The sequence below is a fragment of the Ursus americanus genome, chromosome X (genome assembly GCF_024610735.1).
Source record: "Ursus americanus isolate L20-20 chromosome X, mUrsAme1.1.p, whole genome shotgun sequence".
Lineage (NCBI taxonomy): Eukaryota > Metazoa > Chordata > Mammalia > Carnivora > Ursidae > Ursus > Ursus americanus.
In genome coordinates this window covers 77,836,096-77,857,742 of record NC_142164.1, presented here as the reverse complement: position 1 = coordinate 77,857,742, position 21,647 = coordinate 77,836,096, and the positions used below count along the sequence as shown (strand labels likewise).

Sequence of the window (21,647 nt, the reverse complement as noted above, 5' to 3'; positions counted from 1 at the left end):
GAAGTGATGGAAACAACATAGGAAAGAGGGTTTGAAAAAAGAGTTTCCAGCAAAGAAGATCAGACAATTTTAAAAATGGATGATAGCTGGGGCACCTAGGTGGCTCAGTCAGTTAAGTGCCCGACTTGATTTCAGCTCAGGTCATGATTTCAGGGTCGTGAGATCGAGCCCCGTGCTGGGCTCTACCCTCAGCACGGAGTCTGCTTGAGATTCTCTCTCCCTCTCCCCCTCCCCCCCCCACTTTCTCTGTTTCTCTGATAAATAAATAAATCTTTAAAAAATGGATGATAGCTAATTATTTTCTGAGGGTCTTCCATGAGCAAGACAAAGTGCCAGGTGCATTTTACAAGCATCATCTCTAATTCTTGCATCAACCTGTACAGATTTCCATTTTACAGATTAAGAAAACATGACCCAGAGAAAGCAAGCAACAAGCTTAAAGCAAGGTCTTTGCTCATTATTGTCACAGGCTGTCCTGGATTGGGACTGGGTTTGAGACTGGGGCTAAGGGGAGTACTTCTGGCCTGGACCCAAGTGCTCGGCTGCCCTTACTATACTCTGCATCCTTGAAGCATGCTCCCAAGCTGTCCTGTTCATCCAGACTGGCATTCTCTTCCTCCTCCTCGCTCTCGGTTCTCCAGTATGCTGGCCGCTTGATGGCCCGCTTCCCTGGGGTGCGCTGGGAAGCAGGACTGCTAGACACTGTGCCCAGCCCACTGCTGGAGCTCCCACTGCTTCGGTCCTGGCCCCCAGTCCACCAGGCCTGCAGGCTGGAGGTAGCTGGTGAGGATGATGAAGACTGCAGGTTGGCCATGCACAGCATGCCCTGGATAGCCTCCTGAGTGCTGGGAGAGGCAGGGGCCTCGCTGCAAGGGACAGAAGAGAAATGCTTGAGGGAGTTTCTCTAGTTGTTGGAGGAAACCAGTCATCAGAATAGTCAGGGAGGAGGGATAACAGCTATGGGGGTTAGGGTGGGAGGAAGGAGGAAAGGACCATTCCAGATGAGAAACCAGAAATTAAAACAACAGACCAAAGACTGTTTTCATGTAAAGGCCAGTCCTTCTTGCCCCAAGTCTTTCCACAGACAGCAAGGAAGGTGGCAAAAAGAGGGGTTCACCTCCCTCCCTATTCACCCATGCCGAATTCTTTCATTTTTTTTTTTAAAAAGGGCCCAGAGAAGGCCCAGTTTTCCTTCCATGCCTCTTCGAGCCCCTCTTCCAACCCCCAAATAACCCAAAACTAATCCTCCTTGAAGTTTATACATCTACTCTCTGTCAGATCTTAAGTTCCTCAGGATAGATTTCATGTCTACTTTATTCTCTCAGCCCGAATGCCCTTGTTAATTCTTTGTCCCTTTAAATGTCTCAATAAATATCTGCTGATTGGCTGATCTAGCCTTTTGGGTGGGGGGTGGGAGGATGTGCTGCCTGATCGCCTGGAAAGGGGAGATCAAAGCCAGTACTCACGTGAGGGCAGCATAGTCAGGTCCCCCCACCTGCCTGCTGGCCTTAAGCAGATCAAGAATTCCACCAGCGCCACTCCCATTCCCAAGCTTGCCTTCGACCCCTTCTACCATGTCCTCATCTGTGGTATAGTCCTCCTGTTGGGGAAAGAGGATATCACCCCAGCTGCTGAGGGCTGGTCTGGTAAGGCCCCGGTACAGTGCTGACATTTTCACTCCAGATGCTAATATCTTCTGAGCATCAAGTATAGACCAAGTACTAAGCAGAATATTCACTATTTCATTTTAATCTCCACAGCATCTTTGTGCGGTAGGTATTATTATTTTTTGTGTATGTGAGGTAGGTATTTTAACTCCTGCTTTACAGGTAAGGAAACTAAGGCTCAGGAAAGTAAATAAGTCATAACCAGATATTCCAAATCAGATACTCTTTCTGCTACATCACAATGCCTTTTATTCTACCCTGTATTAAAGGATTTTTAAAATATTTTAATTAAATTCTGGTCTTCCAGTTATATGCTCAGCTGCACCTCACTTAGCACACAATCTTTCATTTAATAAATATTTTAGGAATTGAATGCACAGGGTATCTTTCCCCACCCCACCCCTCAACTAAAACGACAATCTGTCTTCTGTCTCTGTAACCAGAATGTCAGAAGACCAGACAACGGGGCAGGCTCCTACCTCAATGTCAAACTCAACTTCTCCTGGTTCACGAACTCGGTTGGGGTCAGAGCAAGGCTTCGCACGGGGCAACTTCCGGGGAAATTCTAGAAAATAATGAAATGCACATATTGTGAAGCTAAGATTAGCATCTGAGCCAAACACTCAGGGGGAAAAAGTAAGAATATAATTTTCCTAAAAGTAATGGCCACAGACAACTAATTTAGGGAGGTTAGGAACTGGTTTATAAATAAATCTCTAGAGCAAAGAATACATGGAAGCCAAAAGAGCTGGTAAGTCAGAATGTTGACAAGCTCAGGCCTAAGGCCTTTGGCCTATCAAAAGGACCCAAAACAAATGTGAAATGGGCAGGCAAGGAACAAGAAAGAACAGGTACACACTTGGTCTTATTATCAGGGTAGTCTTCTCCTTTCCCAATCTCTCGTCAATCTGCAGTTCATCATCTGAATCCAAGTCAAATTCATCCTCCATCACCTGTTCAGCCACCAGCCTAGCCTTGTCTGCCTTCTTTGTGAGCTTGGCTCGCCGAGACTTGGATAAGCTCTTTACCCTCTTGGTACTAAAAAGAAAGAGAAGGAGAGCATAAAGACAGTCATATTCAATATTGTTAAGATGGCAATTCCCCCCAAATTGGTCTATAGATTCAACGCAATCCCTATCAAAATCCAGCTAATTTCTTTTATAGAAATTAATAAGCTGATACAAAAATGTATATAGGCATACAAAGGACTTAATATGGCCTAAAATATTTTGAAAAAGAACAAAGTTGGAGGACTTATCTGCTCAATTTCAAAATTTACTAAAAAGTAACAGTAGTCAAAGTAGTGTGATATTAGCAAAAGGATAAACATATACATCAATGGAACACAGCTGTGAGTCTAGAACCAATCCTTTAGTTCACGGTCAATTGATTTCTGCCAAAGATGCTAAGGCAATTCAGTGGGGAAAGGATGGTCTTTTCAACAAATGGTGCGGAGATAACTGGATGTCACATGCAAAAAACTGAACGTGGATTCTTACATCACACACAAAAATTTACTCAAAATGGATCCTAGATCTAAATGTAAAAGCTAAAACTATAAAACTTCTAGAAAAAAATATAGGAAACTATCTTTATGACCTGGGATTAGGTAAAATTCAAAACATTTGTGCTTCAAAAGACACCAGGAAGAAAATGAAAAGACAAGCCAAAGACTGGGAGGAAATATTTGCAAATCATTTACTTGGGAAAGGATTCGTATCCAGAATATTTAACTGTTAGAACTCAATAATAAGACAAACAAGCCAATTTAAAAATGAGCAAAAGATCTGAATAGACATTTCTCTAAAGATGATATACAAATGGCCAATAATCACACAAAAAGGTGCTCAGTATCATTAGTTACTAAGGAAATGCAAATGCAAACCACAACGAGATACCACTTAATACCCATTAGAATGGCCATAACAAAAAAGACAGACAATAACAATTGTTAGCCAGTATATTGCGGGTGGGAATGTAAAGTGGTACAGACATTTCAGAATAAATTTTGGCAGTTTCTCAAAGAGTTAAACATAAAGTTACCATGTGACCCAAAATTTTTACTCCTAAGTGAGAAACAGAAACATACGGCCATACAAAAACTTGCACACAAATGGTCATAGCACCACTATCCACAATAGCCAAAAAGTGGAATCAATCCAAGTAACTGTCAACTAGTTAATGGATAAACAAAGTGTGGTATATCCATACAATGGTGTACTATTCAGAAATAAAAGGAACCAATTAATGATACACCCTACATCGTTGATGAACCTCAAAAACATTATGCTAAGTGAAAGAAGCCAGACATAGAAGACCACATGCTATATTATTCCATTTGTATGATATGCCTAGAAAAGGCAAATCTACAGAGACAGAAAGTAGATTAGTGATTGCTTGGGCCTGGGGAAGAGAACCAAAGGACTAAATATAAGTATGAGGGATCTTCTTGGGGTGATAGAAATGTTCTAAAATTGGATTGTGGTGATAGTTGCATGTTCTTTAAATTTACTAAAAGTCATTTAATTGTATACTTAGAGCAGGTTAATTGTATGGTATGTAAAGTATACCTCAAAAAAGCTGTTAAAAATATGTAAAGGAAATGGGAAAACCCAAAAAAAGGCTTAAGTAATCCTATTACATATGGTAAACAGTATTAACCAGTACAAACTGCTGAAATAACCTTATATTTAAAAAAGAAACAAGTTTTGGTAAATCAGCATACCTGATACATACATTCAGCTAACAGTCATTTGGTGAACTGGCTTTCAGTAAATTGGCTGACATTTGATTGACCTGTTTCTAAATCTTTTTTTTTTTTTTAAGATTTTATTTATTTGACAGAGATAGAGACAGCCAGCGAGAGAGGGAACACAAGCAGGGGGAGTGGGAGAGGAAGAAGCAGGCTCCCAGCGGAAGAGCCTGACGTGGGGCTCGATCCCAGAACTCCGGGATCACGCCCTGAGCCGAAGGCAGACGCTTAACGACTGAGCCACCCAGGCGCCCCATGATTGACCTGTTTCTACCTACAGGGTTTTAGGAGGATTAAATGAGCTAATGCAGAGACCAACACATGGCAAGTGCCCAACAGTAGCTTACCTTGTAATTAAGTTCTCTGGGCCTCAGTTTCCACATTAATACAATAGGGATAACAACATTTACCTTACAGGGTTGTTGTGAGGACTAAATAAAATAGTGTACTAAACAGCTAAGATAAAGTCTGAGGGAGAGCAGGAGCTCAATAAATGGTAGCTATTTATACACTGATTTTTTATTAACTTTTAAATATGAAAAATGTCAAACACAGACAAAAATATAAAAGTATAACTAACTCTCATGTACCTTTCACCCAGCTAAGTTTCAGCAATTATCAACACATAGCCAACCTTGTTTCATCTACCCCTCAGTCCTTGAAAAACACTGGATAATTTTGGAGAAAAGCCCAGACATAATATCATATTGTCTGTAAATATTTCTATATCTTGTCTCTCTAGGTTCACATAACAGCAGTCTCTGGCAGCTGCAGGAGGTAATAGAAGCAGCATAAAGACGACCAGTGGGAAAGGGGAAAATATCTCATCATGTCCTCCATAGCCATTACAGGCTGGACCCTTAGGACTCTCAATTTTCTCCTCCCCAGGAGACCTACGATGGACCAACGCAGTGCTCAACAGTCTTTCTATTATTGTTTAGTAACTAGGTCTCAAACCCTAAGAATAGCTCTGCGGCTTTCAGAATCTGCCCTACTCTCACTCTCCCTTTTCCCTCATTTCCCAGCCAGGTGGACCTACTATACTTGCCCTTGGGATCTGAAGACCTTTTCCCACAAAAAGGCTATGAAGGTATCCTTGGCGCTTGTGTTCCTATACTGTTCATACTTTACTTGGCTCTTGACTGCTCCTATCTGGTGTTCTGAGTGTCCAGATGATCACACTTACTGTCTTCCTCTGCCTCCCTACCACCTGCCACTTAGCTTCTGGCTATACCCATACCATCATCACCACCACTACCCTTATCACCTTTCATCTTCAACATTTTAGTTGTAAGAGCTACCACTGATTAAGCATTTACTATGTGCCAGGCCCTGTGATAAGCGCTTGACATATCTCATTTAGTCCTCCAACAACCCTAGGGTAAAAGCTTCATCTATAGAAGAGATATAATGGGGACACTGAGATGCAGGGTTAATTAACTTGCCAAGGTCACACAGTGAATTCGTGTCAGAGCTGGGTCTCAAACTTGGGATTGTCTGATTCCCAAGCCCGTACTTTTTGTTGTGAACACTTTTATTTTATTCTTTTAGAAAATGTTCTGTTAGAAATTATTTTACTGTTAGAAAGTAATTTTACAGAATTTTTACAGAAATTATTATTTCTGTTAGAAAGTAATACATGCTCATTGTACAAAATTCAAATGCTATTGAAGTGAAAATTTCCTCTCCTGGCTCCCTTATACTACTTTGCAGAGATAACTACTCTTATAAGTTTGGTGTGACAAGTACAAAATATATAACGAATATATTTATTTGCATGAATCTGTATGATTATCTCCAGAAGAAAATCATTGACACTGGTTATCAGTGGGGAGGGGAACTGGGGAACAGGGAGGGGCAGGAATAAAATTTTTCACTCTTGTATTGTTGTGTACTTTTTCAATTTTAAACTGCATCTATTAAATTTTAAACCTCTTCAAAAAAGTTAAATTAAAAATAAAGAAATCTTGTATGCTACTTTTCTACACAAGCATACACACACACAACTTCTTAAAAAATTAAAATAGAACTATTACTAGGTATTATTTTGTAACCTGATTTTTTCACTTAAGAATATATCCCGGACACCTTTCCATGCCAACAGATATTAAACCCATTCTCTTTAACAGCTACATGGTATTCTGTTCTACAGAGGTACCATAATTCATTTAACCAACACTTACGAACACGTTTCTAATTACTTACTCTTACAATGATGCTGTGAACACTGAATATTTCTCTTAACACACCTGTGCAAATATTTCTGCAAAATTCCTAAAAATCTAATAGCAAAAGCTATATTAAAAAAACTAATGCTCTTAATCAGCATGCTATATTCCCTCTTATATCTGCCAGTGGTTCTGACCCACTGACTTGCTGAAATTTCGAGAACTTATACAAGACTTTTCTCAGACTGCCAATTAGATTCCAGGCCTCTCCCCCAACATTACCATGGTTCTCTGAACTAAGCAATGATATCTGATAATATCTGTGTATTTCCCGAAGTACAGTCCCTCCCCCACCCATGTCTCAGCCCCAGGTCCCAATTCTACACCCTGTCTCAGTGACATGTTGCCACTGACAGTTCCAGTATCTCTGTGCTCCTTCTTCCCACCTCACCTGCCATTAGACATCAACAGGGCCAGTGGGCCCTCATTCCCATCAAGGTCCAAGTCTGGTGAGTCATCCTCTGAGTCATTCAGGCAGGTACCAGTGATGTTGAACTGCAGAAGGAGGAGGCTCAGTTGTCACCTGTCTGGGACTCCCATGTGAATCACGATGACCAGTTCCTTCCAGTTTCACCGGCTGAGTTCACTGTTAAAATGACCTGAACCAAGGCCTCCTGCTACACTGTTCCCCACCCCCACCCCAAATGATCACAAGAATAGGAGGTTAAGAACATATAGCTACCTCAGGGGAAACCTACCAATGTTGCAAAACATGTTCCCTAAAAAGAGGGGAGAGCATCTTCATGTGCCCATGGAGAGCACCACAGTCTTGAAGCAAGGTGGAGCCCTGGAGAAGGGCTTTTCTTAATGACCTGTTCAAGACCCCAACCTGACACTCATTCACCATGTTCTTAAATGTCATTCCCATCCAGCATTTCAAGATTCAGCTCAAGTGTCATGCTTTCTGAGAAGAGCTCCTGACCATTGCTCCTACCCACATAAACTCATCCCCCCTCTGTGTCTGAGGGTCCCACACACACCCTTGAATATGGCATCCTCAATACCTCATTACACTCATTTGTTTTTAATGCCTGTCTTTCTCACTAGCCTGTCAGCCTCTTGAGGGTTACATTCACAGCACCTATCACAGTGCCCAGCACAGACAAGGTCTCAATAAATGCCTGTTATATGAGTGGGACTGGTAGCCAAACACCAGGGGCCCTAAGGGAGGTGGGAAGACAGGACAATCCTTTCGATACCCTGCTCTTCCAAGGGACCCGAAAGGACTGGGCTGAACCCATGGGCCAGCACCCACCTTTGCTTTCTGGGAAGAGCCTGTCTTCAGTGCCTGATGATTGTATGGGTCCATGAGATTATAGCTCAATTGGCCAGCAGGCCCCAAGGCTGAGCTCTCCTTGCCCTTTCGCTCTGCCTTCTTGAAGAGTTCCTTGGGCTTCAGGCCTTTCTTCTTTGAACCACTTTTGGAGGGCAGTGACAGCCTGGACATGGATACTGAAGTGGGATGGACTGGCCTGGTTAAGGGAATGGAGCCAGCTGGGAAGATCCTCTGCAGCCCAAAGATATTGCTCGTCTTCCCAACGTTCTGTTGGAAGATATCCTACAAGAGTATTAGTACATGACGGGGTTAGAGCTTACTCAAGGGTTCTCTCTATGCTAAAAGCAGAGGTCCGTTCACGGCACTGGCACTACTGCCATGGATGTGGCTGACAGATGCTCCACATCTAGATGCGCACCCTAGTTTTTTCACAATCAGTCGATCATCAAGAATTTACTGGGTGGCATTTCTTTACCCGGCCATTGACAAGTAAGGAGAAGACGAGCAGAGAAAAAGCCCAGCACTACTGTCAACATTGGAGAAAAGACTCCAAATGCAGCTGGCATGAGGCAGAAAATACTTGAGTACTAAACTGCGTGGTTCCAACCCTAAGGACTGCATTTGAGAGAGGGTCTAGTCCGAATTCTGCTACTAGCTAGCTCTGCGACCTCAGGTAAGTGGTCTGACTACTCTGAGGCCCTGTTTGCTCAGCTACAAAATTAAAGGAGCAGACTGGAAAGGTGGTTTTCAAACATGCTCTGTGGCTCCTTTGAACTTCTTGGGAGGAGCCCTGAAGACTGGAGGTAGGTGGAAGGCAAACAAGAGGAACATGTGGAAGTCGAAGCCTCTTGCCTTCACCTTATTCACAGCAGCCATGCTTTGATTAGTTGTATACTGATCTTCCAGGTAAGATCTCATTTGACGGAAAAAAAAAAAAAGGTTCCATCACTTTAAAACATTTGAAAGCCAAGGGCCAGACATGATCCATCTCTAAGTCCTTTTCTAATGAGCCCAAAGTTTTGTGTATACAAAATTCGTTTAAGTGGAAAGAGCTGGAGGAAAGGCAGGCCTTGTAACTAAACTCTGAAGGATTCTGACAGATGGGAATGGAGGAAAAGGAGGTAGGAGGTGGACAATGTAAGCAATGGTGTAGGCAGTGAAACATGCTGCAGGCGGTGAGGCTAGAAGCCCAACCTCCCAGTCGCTCACTCTGACCACCCTTCAGCATAGACTTAGTGCCTATATCCTGAATGCTAAATGGAAATTGACAGCTCCTGAACTAAAGGAGAGTTTCAACTTCCTTAAGTTCAAGTCTCCTCTGGTGCCTCTGCTACTTCACCAGCCCACACCGAGTTCTCTCTTTGCTGCAAAGTCTATTAATAACAATGGCTCACATTTATTGAGTACTTACTCTGCCAGGCACTGTGCGAGGGGCTCTACATACATTAGCCCTTGAGCCTAACAAAACTCTGAAAAGGTGGTGTTATTCCCCCTTTACAGATCAGGATACTAAGGCTCTGAAAGGCTTGCAAGTGACGGAGCAGGAACCAGAATCCAAGTTTCTGTGAGTCTCTTACCATCTACACCTTACTGCCTCGTGGTATAAGCCACCTGTTGAAACATGGCTTTGAAATCACGTTTAACCTGGGAGAACTGTCATTTTGTAGAATGCAGAGACTGAGTCAAAAGGTTAATACCAACAGCTACTACTATGACCTCCACCACCCACCACTACCATGACCCACCATCCGAATTTACTGAACACCTACTATGTGCCAAGTACTACACTTAATGCTCAGCCTGTATTACTTTTATCAACCTCTGAGTAGGTATAATTATCCCCACTTTAGAAACAAGGAAACTGAGGCTCAGGCAGTGGACTTTGCCCGGGGTCCTCTATAAGATTCTGAGTTCTTTGTGCACAGACAAGGAATTATTTCTGTATTATAAGCACCTAGACTAATGGGAGGCACACTCGAGGCACATAATAATTACTTAAATGAATAAATAGAGTCCTTGGTGGGGGGTTTTCCCAACCCTTCCCCTGAGCTCTCAAGCCAACTGAAGAAGCCTGACCTGCCACTTGAGCCTTGAGCCCTTCCCAAACGCCTCCCCTGCTCCCCTGCTTCTTACTTCCACCAGGCGGATCTCCCTAGCCAGATCTTTAATGAGCTGTACGGTCCGCACTGTCTCCGGAATCTCATCCTCGTGGTCTGGCAGAGCCTGTCAAACAAAAGGCATGAGGAATAGACACACACATAAATGGACAACTGATTTTTGACAAAGGTACCAAGGTAATTCAATGGAGAAAGGGTAGTCTCTTTTAACAACTGGTACCAGACCAGTTGGATATCCATATGCAAAAAAAAACCCCTCAATCCATATCTTGTACCCCCCCACACACATACACACAAATTCAAAATGGATCAAAGGCTGAAATGTAAAATCTAAAACTATAACCCCTTTAGAAGAAAACAAAGGAGAAAATCTTTGTGACCTCGGGTTAGACCAAGATTTCTGAGGACACAAAAAGCATGAGCCTTAAAAGAAAAACAACTGATAAATTGGGCTTAATAAAAAACAAAAACTTCCCTTTGAAAAACACTGTTAAACCAGAGACAGCGAGGAAATATTTGCAAAACCTATATCTGATAAAGGACAGTGGCAAGGGGTGTGAGGAACTCAGTGGTGGGCTTGGGCCATATCCCTCAAAAAGTCAAGGACCTGGAGGAGATCCCTGGGGACAACCCCAGCCTCTCCACTTGTGAGGACAGAGCTCAGGGCTGAGCATCTACAGGTCCATAGCTAGCTCAACAGCAACCCAAGCTGAGACCTCTCGGGTGTCTCTCTTTTAATTTGTTTGCAACCTTTTCGAGTCCTCAAGATTTACATCTTTATGCTGACAGATCTCTCAAGCTTTTCCGTTGTGATTTCTTCTACCAGTTTTCACTTCCCTTCTATATCCAGAGGACTGATAAAACTTCCTCAGCATTACCTTCTTATTTCCCATGGTCTCAGTCTTTTTTTTCTTTAATTCTTTTAAGCCATCTGGAATCTATTTTGGTGGCTGGATAGGGGTGGGATATGCGAACCCATGTGAACCAGCTGGATAAATTTAATAGCTCCCTCCTCCTTGCCAGGGGCTCTGGAAAGGTAAGGGAGAAAGTACCTCCCACGGAAGTCATCTTCACTTCACAAAAGCCTACTTCCATGAGAATGGGCTCCTCAGATCTGTGTTCTACTCTTCTCCAGCTCCTTTTGGCCATGCTATTTGAGACCATCCTGGCTCAGAGCATGAGTATAATTAGGACTCCCCATCCTTTTGTTTTTCCTGGGACAGAGTCACTTCATGGGGTGGGGGGGCTGTCAGAAATGAAACCCAAGGAAGCCACACCTGAGGGATATGGAGAATCAGAAGGCTAGGCTAAGTCCCAGGTGTAGGTATGTCCAGGGAGAAAAGAAGGCCCAAAACATGAAGTCCAAGGGGACTTGGGGGGAAGGTTGGCAACGGAAATGGGGAGATTGTACAAATTAAGCCTACAATGGCAGAAAGGTCTCCTTAAGCCACTGTACACAGGGGAAAAGTCTATATAAAGAATATCAAAAGCATAGGAGAGTATACTGATATTTCTTCTGTTTTGTTGCATTTCTTAAAATTGTTTTTTTTAAGTCAACATTTTGAGTAGGTAATCCATTTACATAGCTCAAAAATCGAACAATATAAAAAGATACATATCGAAAAGCCTCACTATATGTTTGTCCCTGCCATCAGTACCATTAACCCACACCCACAGGTAACCACCTTTATTACTGTCTTCTGCATCCCTCCAGATTGTGTCTTCAATAATTCTTGATTTCCCCCCACCTTTTAACACATAAGGTGGCATATTATACACATGGTTGTACACCTTTACTTGACAAATTCTGGAGATCTTTCCAAGTCAGTACAGAGAAAACTTCCTGAATCTCTTTTATAGCTGTTTCAGATTCAATTGGATAGATGGATACTGGTGTTATTTCTAAAAAGCCATTTTGGCAGTATACATCAAGAGCCTTAAATTTTTTCATATACTTTGAGCAAATAATTGCTCTTCTAGGAATGTATCCTGAAGAAACAATCAAGAGATGAGGGACAAAGGTTGGTGCAAACAGACAGTCACTGCATGATTTTCTGTAACTACACCCCCCAAATAAATGAAGCAACGATACACAAGTGGTTAGGTAAGGATGGCACATCCCTGCAAAAGAATATCACTTAACTATTAAATGTTTGTGGAGAACTTTGAGAACACAGGAAAATGAATATAAGCCAACAAATTCAGATACAAAACTATAAGTACAGAGTGACAGCAATCATGTTTCTTAAATGCATATAAAAAAGACCAGAATATACCCAAATGTTAATGTTAGTTCCCTCTGAGTGTTAAAATTACAGGTGATGTTTTTCCTTCCTTATACTCTCCTGCATTTTTTTTAATTCTTTAGAGTAAGCATGTATTACTTTTTATAATCAGAAAGAAAGGTTTAAAAATGTAATCCAAGGAGTCCTAGCCTAGTCCTTCATTATAATCCAGGAGCCCACAAGCCTCCCCAGTCTCTTCCACCTCTCCAAAGCATCTACCCAAAGCAAGTCCCTATTGAGGGCAGAACTCTAGAGGAAGTAGAGAAAAATGTATATTTACTTCTTTCCTTGTCCAGGCTCTAAAGGCCAAGTTCAGAGCTTTGCCACCATGGACCAGGTAGGATGCTGGGTGCCTCCTGTTCTCTCGCAAACCTAAAGGGGGAAAGAGGAATGTGAAGGTCAATGAAGCCACGCAGGGAAGTGAAGGAATTGTTACTTTTTTTCAGGCAACCAGAGAAAATACTCAAGGTTCTAAGCACAACTCCAGATCTCAGTTCTTATAATAGTGTTCATTTAATGAGTACCTACTACATGCCAGACATTTAATATCTACCAAGTATCATTATCTTCACTTTACAGTTCAGGAAACTGAGGCTCAGAGAGACAAAGACACTTAACCAAGGGCACATACCCAGTAAGAGCCAAAGCCAAGACTGAAGCTATGTCTATCTGAACCTGAGACCTGTGTTTCTTCTACCACACTGGAAGTGCTCTGCTTCTTGGGTTTCAAAATGCAACCACACTCAGGAGGACCTGGACTGCCACCTACACAGACCTGAAGGACCATTAATAAATGCCCTTATTCTGAGTTACTCCAGAAGGAGGTTAGGACAAATAGCCAGATTTTGGCTCAATACAGAATTTTCTACTGAACTGAGCTGTTCTGAACAGGTAATAATTGGTTAGTCATCTAGCCTCTGATTGAACACTTAAGTGATAACCTGTCTAGGTGGCAGAATAAAGGCCTGAGGTAGGAGACTGTACTCATTGGCCTCTGAGGTTCTTTACATTTTACATTTTATTTATTTATTTATTTATTTATTTATTTGAGAGAGAGCAAACGTGTGCACACGTGAGCAGGGGGAGGAGCAGAGGAGGCAGGGAGGGAGGGGAGAGAATCTCAAGCAGACTCCGCACTGAGCACGGAGGCCAATGCAGGGCTTGATGTCATGACCCTGAGATCATGGCCTGATCACGGCCTGAGCTGAAACTAAGAGTCAGATGCTTAACCCAACCGAGCCACCCAGACACCCCTGCCTCTGCGGTTCTTTGTAACTCTCAAATACTGATTCCTCATGGCCAAGTTACCTTGAAGAATCTCAGGTCTGAGCAAGGCAGCTGCTCTATTTCAAAACACACCAGAAAAGAGGAATCCCAGCAGGCTGGCTTCTACCTGTTCTGATACCTGGGAACCAACACGATGATGCCAGGATGGTCAGCACTGGGCCTTGTCCCCACCCCAGAGGAAGCACATTCAGGAAACTCTGAGATTGTCCAGATTGAGTGTTACTTTAATTAGCAGGAAATAGGGATAATTTCATTGTAATTCAATTTTCTCAGCCACCTTTGCTAAATAAAGTTAAAATCCATGCTCTACCTTACATTGTACTTAGTAAAAGAGCCAATCTCGAAAGTTTATACACTATATGATTCCATATTTATGGCATTCTTGAAATGACAAAATTACAGAGATAGAAAACAGATCAGTGGTTTCCAGAAGTTATGGATAATGCAAGGGGAAAGAATGGGTGAGACTATAAAGGGGTAGCACTAGGGAGATCTCTGCGGTGATGGAACAGTACTGTATCTTCACTGACGTGATGGTTATATGCATGTACACACACACATGCATGCACATGCTCAGGGAAGCAGGGCAGAAGGGGCAGCTGGCAAAGGGATCCATACCTCGAAAGATATCCAGGATGTGCTTTCCCACATACCAACAGATGGTCTCAAAGTTAGGAAACTTGAAGAGGTCTGCTGTGCTCAGCCGCTTCTCAATCTCATATGCTCTAGAAGAAGTAGGCACAACAACAATGATGATAACAAGGATCCTGTTTACTGAGCACCTACTACGTATGGGGTATGTTCTGAATGCTGTGCATCCATTATCTCTAATCCTCACAATTACCCTGTAAAATCCAACTTGGTGGGTTAGGAAATTTGAGCTCAAAGGTTATATGACTTGCCCAAAGTCACATAAACGACTAAGTGAGGAAGAGGTATTCATCCTCACACTGATCATTATCAGGAACCAGTATCTATTCCTTTCTGATCATCTCGCCTCCTTCTATGCTGCGCTCCTCACTAAAGGGGAGAACCCAAGGACTCTAGCAGATGGGAAGGGCCAACTTGGGATCACAACAGCTTCAGCACTCACTTGAGCTGCATTTCGATGTTAAGGCTGTGTAAGAAGTTCCCTCCAAAGGCAAGGCAGTCCACCGGGGTCAGCACAGCATGGATCCATCCTGCAGTGTAACATGGCAAAATCATAGCTGGCAGGGCCTAACTTCCTCTGGACATCACTGCCTCAACTCAGCTCAAACACAACTTCTTAGAGCAGCCAACCTGGCAGTGACTCAGAAAGTTCTAGTTCCTCCACTCTCCCAATACCCATTCTGCCACTATTATAACCCTGAACTGGACCAACTTATGGGGTTATTAAACTCCTTCTACTTCCCTCCTCTTGACTTCAAGTCTCTTTGCTGCCTTGCCCATCTTCTCTCTCATCTCTTAGAAGGGCATCACCTCCTTGCCAAGTCTCTCCCTTCTAACTTATTCTAGGTAAAACAAAGTTTTTGTGTTGAACAAACCCAAGTTCAAAGTCTGCCATTTTCTAGCTAAACATCTACTTCACAGGTTGGTTGTGAAGTATGCACCTAGTTGGAACTCCATTATTTTCCTTGCCCTTGACTCTACACTGCCTTCTGAGACCTTCTAATTTTTCTTCTTAAACCTCTCTCATATTCATCTCCCTTTCCCCATTCATCCATCCTACCAATGCCTTGGTTCAGATCCCCCATTACCTGTCCCCTAGGCTACTTGCAACAGCCTCCAAACTAGCTCCTCTATACCAGCAGTTCTCCAGGTATGGTCCAGGGAATCCTGGGGCTCCCTGAGACTCCTTGAGAGCACATGCAAGGTCAAAACTATGCTCATGATGATACTAAGAAGTTATTTGTCTTTTTCACCCTCATTCTCTCACAGGTGTACAGTGGAGTTTTCCAGAGGGTAAATAACATGATATCACAACATGCAGAAGCAGACTTGAGGATCCAGTCATTTTCTATTAATCCAGACATTAAAAAGGTTTGCAAAAATGTAAATGTCACTCTTCTCACTACATTTTTTGATTTGAAAATAGTTATTTTTCATAAAAATTATTACTCATGGGATGCCTGGGTGGCTCAGTAGGTTAAGCATCTGCCTTCAGCTCAGTTCATGATCCCAGAGTCCTGGGATCGAGTCCCACATCAGGCTCCCTGCTCAGCGGGGAGCCTGCTTCTCCCTCTGCCTGGAACTCCCCCTGCTTGCGTGCTTTCTCTAATAAATAAATAAATCTTTAAAAAAATTATTACTCATGCTAACATGTAATGAGTTTATTATTTCCCAATGAATTAATAAACAAATATTTTAAATTTTTCTCAGTTTTAACTTATAATGTAGTAAATATTGATGAATATAAGCCACATCAATAAAAGCCTTTGGGTCCTTAGTAATATTAAAAAGTATAAAGGGGTCCTCAGTCCAAAGCATTTGCAAACCACGGGTCTATACCAATCTCAATCTCTGAAGTCTATCCTCCACATCTCAACCCTAAGTGATATATCTAAAATACAAATCTGCCCATGTCATCCCACTCAAAAGCTTCAATGAAATGTGCATCCACAGGAGAACAGATAAACTGCCATATACTCATACAACGGGATACTGGAAAGTAAGTAAAATGAGTGAACATGTATCAACATGAATCTCATAAAGTGTTCAGAGAAAAAAGCAAGTTGGGAAGAATTACCTAATATGACTCCATTTATATAACATTCACAAATAAGTAAAACAATACTAGATATTGGCTTGATGAGCCATTACCTGTATAATAAAGGAATAGAAATGCATGAGGATAATAATTGCCAACTTCAGAACAATGGCTAGCTCAATGAGGGAAAAATGGTAATGGAATTGAGGAGAGGTATATGGGAGGTTCCAAATATATCTGTAATATTTTATACTTTTAGTTAGGTTACAAGCACATAAGTGTTTATTATATTATTCTTTGTATCTTTTGCTACATAAACAAATAAATCTTTGATGGTCCCCCAGTCACCTCTGGGGTAAGTTCAGTCTGCCTACCTTCTAAGCTTCACGTTCTCTTGATCTTTAGGCTCCAGTATCCATGAACTACTTCACACAGCCTTGCTTTGCTTATTATGCCTTTCCCTATGTCTGAGAAGACTTTTCTGCCTTTCTTTCCTTGGTCAGTCCATACTTACCTGTCAGGTGTCACTCTTCTGAGAAGATTTTCACAAACTTCTAGTTAGAATAAGTGCTCTTCTCCACACTCCCAAAACTTGTGGTAAATGCCTATTGTGACTATTAGAACATGATACTGAAATGGCCTATCAATCTTTTGTCTCTAGCACCTAGCTCCATGTGGGGGTATTCAGTAGACATACAATGCTTGTGGAACTAAGTAGATTATACCCAGTTCATGGGACTTCATACCAATAAGCAAATTAATCCAACTCAAATCTCTGACAGGCAAATTCAATTAATCAGTTACTAAATGCCCAGTGTAGAAAAGGTATTATGTGACACCCTATTAGGCAAAGGATTCAAAGATGAATAAATGAATTAATAAATGCCTGGGCACAGAAAACTACAAAAGAGAAAAGCAGATGGCTATGGGGGGCAGTAACATGCCTCACCATATAGTAAACATTCTATATAAAACCAATGTAATCAAATCAACATGATAGTGATATATGAATAGACAAATAGATCTGTGCAACAGAAAAGAACACCCAGCATTATACAATATATTAGACAAGGATGTTAGAACTATATGACAATTTTATTTTATTTTTTTAAAGATTTTATTTATGTATTTGAGAGTGAGCAAGTGCACAAGTGGGGGAGGGGCAGAGTGAGCAGGACAAGCAGACTCCCCAATGAGCAGGGAGCCTGACCTAGGGCTTGATCCCAGGATCCTGAGGTCATGACCTGAGCCAAAGGCAGTCACTTAACTGACTGAGCCACCCAGGCACCCCATATGACAATTTTAAAGGAACTATCATAAGAATGCTTCGATGAACAATTACAAACATGCTTGAAACAAAAAAAAGAAAAAGAGAAGATATAAATAAGAAACAAATGGAAATCTTAGAACTGGAAAATACTATATCTGAAATAAATAATGAAACAGATGGACTCAACAGAAAAATAAAGACAATGGAGAAAAGAATCAGAAAACTTGAAGACATAACAATAGAAAATACTCAATATGAATAAAAGAGAGGAAATAGACTGAAAAAAATAAACTCAGGGACCTGTGGGACTACAGCAAATATATATAGCTTTCATATAACCAGAGACCCAAAAGAAAAGAAGTTAGAGTGTGGGACTGAAAAAGCATTCAGAGAAATAATAGCTAAAAATTTCTTCACTAATATGACAAAAAATATAAACCTACACATTCAGGAAGCTCAAAGAACACATATAGTATAAACCGAAAGAAATACATGCCAAGACACATTATAGTCAAACTGCTAGAAACTAAAGAAAAAAAGAAATTACAAATAGCAAGAAATGACACATACAAGGGAAAAAACAATTTGAATGACAGCTAAAATCTCATCAGAAACCATGGAGGTCAGATGGAAGCAGCACAACATTCTTCCACGTGCGTAAAGGAAAGAACTACCAACTCAGAATTCTGTACCAGCAAAAAAATCCTTTAGGAATAAAAGGGAAATTAAGACATTTACAGATGAAGGAGAACTAAGAAAATCTACTACCAGCAGGCCTACCCTAAAACTCTAAACAGGGACACCTGAGTGGCTCAGTGGATTAAGCATCTGACTCTTGATTTCAGCTCAGATGGTGATCTCAGGGTTGTGAGATCAAGCCCCGTGTCAGGCTCTGCGCTGGGAGCCTACTTCAGATTCTCTCCCCCCCCACCTGTCACTCTCTCTCTCTCACTAAAAAACAAACAAACAAACAAAACAAAACAAAAAAACACATACACACACACTAAATAGACAGGAAATGATAAAACAAGAATCCTGGAACACCAGGAAGAAAGAACAGCAGAAGAGTAAAAATACAGGTAAATACAATAGACTTTCCTTCTCTTGGGTATTAGAAATTATGTTTGACAGTTGAAACAAAAATTAAAACACTGCATGAGGGACACCTGGGTGGCTCAGTCGATTATGTGTCCAACTCTTGATTTCGGCTCAGGTCATGATCTCAGGATCATGGGTTGTGAGATCAAGCCCTGTGTGGGGCTCTGCACTCTGTGCCGAGCTTGCTTCAGATTCTCTTTGTGCCCCCCTTTCTCAATTCCTCTCTCACTCTCCCCCTAAAAAAACAAAACTGAACTGCATGCACCCTTTAACATGGTAAGATTTTTCCTTTTTAAAAAAGATTTTATTTATTTGAGAGAGAGAGAGAGAGCACAAGCAGGAGGAACAGCAGAGAGAGGGAGAAGCAGGCTCCCCACTAAGCAGGGCTCGATCCCAGGACCCCAGGATCATGACCTGAGCCGAAAGCAGATGCTTAACCGACTGAGCCACCCAGGCGCCAAGTGGTAAGCTTTTTAAAAGATTTTTTAAAAAGATTTTATTTATTTATCTGTCAGAGAGAAAAAGAAAGAGAGAACAAGCAGGGGAAGCGGCAGGCAGAGGAAAAGTAGGCTCCCTGCTGAGCAAGGAGCCTGATGTGGGACTCGATCCCAGGACCCTGGGATCATGACCTGAGCTGAAGGCAGACGCTTAACCAACTGAGCCACCCAGGTGTCCCTAAAGATTTATTTATTTTAGAGACAGAGAGAGTGGGCATAGGGGACAGGGAGGGGCAGAGGGAGAGGGGGCGAGAGAATCTTAAGCAGACTCCCTGCTGGCACAGAGCCCAACTCGGGGCTCGATCTCATGACCCTGAGATCACGACCTGAGCCAAAATCAAGAGTCCAATGCTTAACCGACTGAGCCACCCAGGCGCTCCTAACATGGTAAGTTTTATGGTGTGTGAACTACATTCCAATTTTTCTAAAAGTACATTTAACTAATGAAATGAAAATGAACCAATGAAACCAATGCAAATGAAAACACAACATATCAAAATATGTGACACAGCTCAATCAGTGCTGAGGGGGAAATTTATAGCACTAAATGCTTACATTAGAAAAGAGGGAAACCTGAAATCACTAATCTAAGCTCCTGTCTCAAGACTGGAGAAAGGCGCAAAATATACCCCCAGCAAGTAGAAGGAAGGACAAACAAAGATAAAAGCAGAAATCAATGAAGCTGAAAACAAAAGACAACAGAAAAAAATTGATGAAACAGAAAGCAGTTCTTTAAAAAGTTCGAAAAATTGGCAAACCTCCATCAAGCTTGACACAGTAAGAGAAGGCACAAATAACTAATATCAGGAATGAAGCAGAGGATATCACTAGAGACTTGGAAGACATCAAAAAGATAGTAAGAAAATACTATGAACAACTTTTACATACATAAATTTGACAACTTATATAACATGGACTAATTCCTTGAAAGTCACAACTATCATAGCTTACCCAGAAACAGATAATTTGAACAGCCTACTAACGTTCATGGAAATTGAATATCAATTAAAAACTTCCCAAAAAAGAAATCTCCAGGTCCACGTGACTGCACTAGAGAATTCTACCAGAGTTTTGAGAAAATTTAACACTAATTCTGAAATCAAAGAATGAAGATTAAGAAATCAAGGAAAATCTAAATAAATGGACTCTGAGAAACAAACTGAGGGCTTCAGAGGAGAGGGGGGCAGGGGAATGGGATGGACTGGTGATGGGTAGTGAGGAGGGCACGTGTTGCATGGTGCACTGGGTGTTATACACAACTAATGAAGCATCGAGCTTTACATCGGAAACCAGGGATGTACTGTATGGTGACTAACAATATAATAAAAAAACATTTAAAAAAATAAAAAAATAAAAAATAAATAAATCGAAAGACATTCTGAGTTCATGGAAGACTCGACATGGTAAAGATGTCAACTTCCCCAAATTGAGACAACTGGGGACACTTTTCCAAAACACACACTCAGATCCCACCCCAGACCTACAAATTCATAATTCTAGGGGTGAAGCCTAGGCATGTATTGTTTGGGGGGGGAAGCCCCCCCCAAGTCTGCAGACTTGGCAGACCCCAAGTCTGATTGATAGCCTGCAAAGCTAGCCTCCCAGGCACTATCCCTAGAGTCATGGGGCTGAGAGACCTATTCTCTATCCATCTACCAAGTTGACATCAGCCCAGTTCAAGGGAAATCTATCAACCTTTTCCTGGACCTTTCCACTTATAGCTTCATGAAGTGACCATGCTGTCCACTGGCCATCATGTGAATTTTTCTGTGGTCCAGTTCTGAGTTATCAGCTGATATGAGAGGGATATCCCACATAATCAGATCAATCCACCACGGGAAGGAGCTGGCTCTGGTGCCACAACCTCCCTTCTGCTTCCCGCCCTCCTGAAACCCTCCCAGAGGGGCCCAGGGAAGACCTGTAGGAATGAAAAGTGTCTGTCCTTGCTTCACGGAACACTTATAGCACTTGTCCACCTGGTCCCCAAAGAACATCTCGTTCTGGTTAGAAGAGCTGCTCCAGCACTCAAAGAGAGTCAGGTTGGCATTTGTCGGGCGGATCAGGTAGAAGATCTTCTCACCCTGAAACAAAAAGAGGTTGAAGTGCCAAAAATATCAAGAGTTTCCAGAAAAGTCCTCCAGAGGGTCTCCAAAAGGATATTCTCTCTCTCATGCTCCATGACCATGTAATATGACAGAATTCTTTCCCAAACCCATCCAAGGATCATTTTCATGTGGATCTGAAAAACTTTAAACGGTCCTTTTGCACTTTGTGCTTTTAAGCTTCTGTAAGATTGACAAAAACGATTTGGAAAGGGCATTCCAAACAAAATTGTTCAACTTAGGACAAATGTACACCAAAAGCTCCTATTTTAAATGCAATGCCGAATGAGAAATGGCCTCTATAGATGAGTAGATCAATACTACTAGCCCTAAGAGAATTTAAGGCCACATTACTGATGAAGAGAAAATTGAATTTGTC

The 21,647-nt window shown here is 41.8% G+C and overlaps 1 protein-coding gene across 4 annotated transcripts in view; it reads right to left on the bottom strand.

Moving 5' to 3' along the window:
• Positions 1–21,647, bottom strand: part of PHF8 (PHD finger protein 8) — a 104,997-nt gene that overhangs the window by 52,332 nt on the left and 31,018 nt on the right. For 3 of the 4 annotated variants that reach the window (XM_045799339.2, XM_045799340.2, XM_045799337.2), the window contains exons 8-18: positions 21,085–21,247; positions 14,706–14,793; positions 14,231–14,337; positions 12,606–12,697; positions 10,057–10,146; positions 7,903–8,205; positions 7,039–7,142; positions 2,527–2,705; positions 2,147–2,232; positions 1,467–1,600; positions 553–866 (exon numbers count right to left, since the gene is read on the bottom strand). In XM_045799339.2, the coding sequence (XP_045655295.1) occupies positions 553–866; positions 1,467–1,600; positions 2,147–2,232; positions 2,527–2,705; positions 7,039–7,142; positions 7,903–8,205; positions 10,057–10,146; positions 12,606–12,697; positions 14,231–14,337; positions 14,706–14,793; positions 21,085–21,247 (1,660 nt within the window). The remainder of the gene's footprint in view (positions 1–552; positions 867–1,466; positions 1,601–2,146; positions 2,233–2,526; positions 2,706–7,038; positions 7,143–7,902; positions 8,206–10,056; positions 10,147–12,605; positions 12,698–14,230; positions 14,338–14,705; positions 14,794–21,084; positions 21,248–21,647) is intronic. The other variant, XM_045799341.2, reaches the window with a different exon arrangement.